Below are 4174 nucleotides of genomic sequence, written 5' to 3' on the forward strand. Positions count from 1 at the left end.
GGGGGGGGGGGGGGGGGGGTTGGTTGATGGAGTGGAGCCATTTTGGGGGAGGGCAGAGGTTAGTGGTAACATAATGAAAACGATAAGTAACACTTCGGGAGTGCGTTGAGTTTAAGGCCTAGATCTGTCTGTAGGGCTCAGGTGGGATCTTGAAGCTTGGGCAGAGGAGGGTTTGGAAAGGTGGGGGAGAAGGGCCGGGGCTGGGGAGGGGGCCAAGGGTTAATAAGCTCCACCCCCCAGAGAGGATGCCCCTCATCCTGAGGAGGTAGAGAGGAAGCCTGGAAGCCTGCTGCACACGGCAGAGCCCATGAGGTCAATGACATGTCCGAGGGCCCTTGACTCCTTTAACCAAGTCCTCTTTTCACAGTGGACCCTGTAGACATGGAAAGCACACGTATGGACTCTAACTTCGGTCTGGCTGGTCTCACAGGCTCTCCCAAGAAGCGGGTGCGGATTGAGTGTAAATGTGGAACCGAATTCTGCCGGAAATACCTCTTCTAGTAGCTGAAGTTGGCGCCTTCCTTCGACTCCAGACAACCCAGGACAATGGCTTCCCTGGTCTCCTGAGCCGGGGCTGACCGACCAGATTGACAGAGGCGAAGACCTGACCTGCCTTTCAGGGCAGAGAAATTACTGCCACCCCCAACCCCTCCCCTTGGCCAAGGGGATCCAGAGTTTACCTACCCCCTTCCCCACCCCCTCACAGTTTGCACATGTTTGGATGAGTTTTTCCAGTCCCCTGTAGGGGATGTTTGGGAAGTGGGCACGCCCTTTCTTTCCCTCAAGAGTTGTTCTATTCAATTCCTCAACAACAGTTGCTTTTCCAGAAAGTTTTGTCTGGAGCTCTTCCTCAGCTTATAAAACATTGGTTTGTGTTCTTAACGTGGCCGCTGTCTTGCTTCTTTCCTGTTGCGGAGTGGATCCTTGGCAGGGGAGGGGGAGGGGCAGGGAGGGGGAAGGGTGCTGTAGGAAGGGACGAGGGCCACCAGACATGGATTTTTATTCTTTACAAAGTTTTCCACCTGTCTCAGTTCTCCCCACTCCTCCCTGCCACCAATGGCTGTGCCCGTCCTCAGGTCACTGGGGCTACTTCTGCTCCCGGCGCCACACAATGACCATTCCACCAGCGTCACTGGAAGCCAGCAAGCTCTCATCACAGTTGAAGCTGACGTCCAGCACAGCTGCGCTGTGGCCTTGCAGTTTGTTGACAATGGCCTTAGTGGCCCTTTCCACATCAAAGAAATAGACACACATGTCCTCACTGCCTGTGACTGTGAGAAAGAACAGGCATCATGGAGGGGGAGCAGCCAGGCCCTGGGCCCCACCCTGGTCTTCTCCAAGCCCCTGAACTCACCGACACAGGCCCCCTGCCGGAAGGACATGAGGGGGCAGAAGATGCTTCGGATGGGGTGCATGCTCTGCTCGATCGGGAAGCTCCTCTTTAGCTGCAAAGTGCCCTCGTTATCCACCACCCTGTGGGAGAGAGGAAGGGGCTCGGATTCACCTTCGCTGGCTGGCCTCCCCTCCCCAAACCTCGTCCTGAGGTTTAACTGCCCATCTCTTAGGAGACTTGGGCCTCAGCAAAAGGTCCCTCACCTGTACAGGAGTAGCTTGTTGATGCAGGCGTTGATGAGTAGAGAGGGGTCCCGGGCTTCCCGACTGATCCAGGACCGGGCACTGATACTAGTGATCGAACTGCCTTCGTGTACCACCAGCCGCTTGGCTTTGGTGAGCTTCCCTGTGGGCACGCAGCCTCCTGACTCTCTGTTCTCCAGAGGCCCCTCCCCCGAGGTTACTCCTCTTGCTCTGGATCCCCCTCCTCTTACCCGTAGCCATGTCAAAAAGGAAGGAGAAGACGCTTCCTCGATCATCCCCAGCCCATAAGATGTGTCCAGGGGAATCAAAGGACAGAGCCAGCACTCGCCCAGTCAGCTTGCTGGAGCCGCCCTTCACTTTCTTGCCGGTGGAGATATTCATCACATGCACATTGTGCTTCCCGTTGCCCACCTGTGGGGGAGAGTAGATCCCGGAGCCCCTTCAGCCTGGGTCCGCGCCATCCTACGCGGTTTCTCCTGGCCACAGAAATCCCCTGGATCTGTACAGCTAAATGCAATGACTGAAATGCTCTGAGCAGGATTCGGTCGGGACACGCTGCCGAGAGACTTTGGAGTTCTAGAAACAAGGTCGTAACCCTCTATTTGCCTCAGAGCAGGGAGACTGGCGCGAGCAAGCTCCGAGAGGCTTCCTTTTCCACAGAAAGGGGGGCCAAAGTGGACGGACCGGGGCTTTCTCTTTAAACAGAACCAGGGGATAGGGCAAGGATGGCAAGTGACCTGACAGGGGAGGCACAGGGGATCTCACCACGGTGAGATTATTGTTGACTGGCTGGAAGGTACAGCAGAGCAGTTCAGCTCCATCCGGGTCGGGGATCTCTCGGATGCAGCGGCCATCTTCGGTGGCCCAGATGCGCATGGTGGCATCCAGCGAGGTGGAGACGAGGACGTCATTGGACAGAGACCAGGCAAAGTCAGACACACCACGAGAGTGCCCACGGAGCACACGCAGGACCACAGGAGGGGCAGGTACCAGCTGGCACACAGAGATGCTGCCATCCAGGGAACAGCAGGCGAGCAAGTGGCGGTCATCGTTGGCGAACTGGACTTTGGGAACTGGGAAAAGGAGGGAGAAGACATTTCTTTCCCAAACAAGCAGCGTTAGGCAATGATCCAGGCAGTAGTTTTTACTAGAAGAGGAAAGCCGCTGTTGAAGAATTGGGGAAGATTTGGTTCGAGAGAGTTTATTAAGCACCCAAACCCTGGCCTGGTTCCCTCCCACTGCCCCCCCTCACCAGCCTCATCCACATGCTGGTCAAAGACGTGGTACATCCCAGCAAAAGCATAGTTTTCACTCAGTGAAGTGTCCCCAGCCATAGCCCGGCTGGCCTCTGCCACTGACGTGGGCACGACGCTGCCTGGTGTCCTAGGGTTAGAAAACAGGGTGGTGAGGAGCAGAAAAATCACCCCCCCCCAAGCCAAACCCGAGCCCCCGAATCCCGGCCGCTCACCTCTCATCGTAGATGACCCGATTCATCTGGGCCTGCAACTGATAGGATCCACGGCTGACTGAGCGGCGGTGCCCTCGCGCCCCCAGGGACCGGGGGTCCTCGTCAAAGTCCTTCAAAGCACAGGAATTCGTGTCCAAGCCTCCGGCCTTTGCCTCCTTGAAAACCCTTAAGGGACCCCGTGGCAGCGGGCTAAGGCTGGGGGGGGGGGCCTCACCTCCATTCGGTCCAGTGTGGTTCGACTACTTCGCACAACACTGTTGCTGTAGGCGCGGAAGCTCCCTGGCTCGGAGAGAGGTCCATAGCGCTGGCCCAGCAGCTGGGCCCTCAGCTTCAGGTACTGCCTCCGCACAGCAGGCTCATGGCCCGCTTTGGCATTTTCTCTCAGCAGCTGGCTCCGGCGGCGGATGTACTGGGTTCGGAACTGTGGGAAGGTGGGTGTGCGGTATGCGTTGTACCTGAGGGGGGCAATAATGCTTGGGGAGGGACGAGGAAGACCGGCTGGGAAAGGGCCACTCGGAATAGGGGCTGTGGGATGGGCCACGGAGGAGGAAGGCAGCGCCGAGATTCAGTGGGGCCAGAAGCGGAGGGATAACAGCAAGCCGGTGTCCGCAGGGGGGACGGGGAAGGGGCACCAGGGGGCCAGAGGCATGCAGGGCCTCACCTTGCATCCACGGCCAGCACCTGCTGCCAAACGGCGGCCATGCCCGCCCCGGCAGCCTTCTCCGGGAAGCCTGCCCCGGGCAGTCTGGGACCAGAAAGAGTAGATCAAGCAACAGTCAGCCTAGGTTGAACCAGTCTGAGCGCATGCGTCCTGCCGCGTCCGACTCACCCTCCCCCAACCCTCACCGAGGGTCGGAGAGGGGGAAGGGTAGGCAGCAGCGGGCCGAGCGCCTCTCGCCAGCGCATGCGCCATGCAAGTCATCACCTCCCCGTTGACATGGAAACTGGCTCTTTCCCGAGCCCTCAACCCCTCTAGGACCCTCCCTGGCAGGGGGCGGGGTAGGAGCTCACCTTCTGAGGCGGGGCCTGGCGCAGCTCCACCTCCTGCTCTTCTCTTCCCCCTTTCCGCCCCCCCACCCCACTCCGGTTCGGCTCCGGTTCCGAGCCCCG

General features: G+C 58.9%; 2 protein-coding genes across 2 annotated transcripts in view; one reads left to right on the forward strand and one right to left on the reverse strand.

Annotated features, from left to right (window-relative positions):
* The window catches only part of SUV39H1 (SUV39H1 histone lysine methyltransferase), a gene marked incomplete at its 5' end in the record, with an annotated part of 3549 nt that extends 2785 nt beyond the window's left edge, over nt 1–764 (forward strand). The window contains one exon of the mRNA XM_044683272.1: nt 368–764. Within this exon, the coding sequence (XP_044539207.1) occupies nt 368–501 (134 nt within the window). The remainder of the gene's footprint in view (nt 1–367) is intronic.
* A 219-nt stretch (nt 765–983) lies between these two features.
* Nucleotides 984–4111, reverse strand: WDR13 (WD repeat domain 13). The gene is made up of 10 exons (XM_044683271.1): nt 4076–4111; nt 3726–3809; nt 3279–3519; nt 3065–3174; nt 2849–2979; nt 2362–2669; nt 1827–2007; nt 1597–1738; nt 1355–1473; nt 984–1271 (listed from the first exon to the last, which is right to left on the reverse strand). The coding sequence occupies exons 2-10, from the start codon at nt 3764–3766 to the stop codon at nt 1087–1089; spliced, it is 1458 nt and encodes a 485-aa protein (XP_044539206.1). The 5' UTR covers nt 3767–3809; nt 4076–4111; the 3' UTR covers nt 984–1086.
* Nucleotides 4112–4174: the final 63 nt, after the last annotated feature.

This window comes from Gracilinanus agilis, unplaced genomic scaffold, assembly GCF_016433145.1.
Source record: "Gracilinanus agilis isolate LMUSP501 unplaced genomic scaffold, AgileGrace unplaced_scaffold17813, whole genome shotgun sequence".
NCBI lineage: Eukaryota > Metazoa > Chordata > Mammalia > Didelphimorphia > Didelphidae > Gracilinanus > Gracilinanus agilis.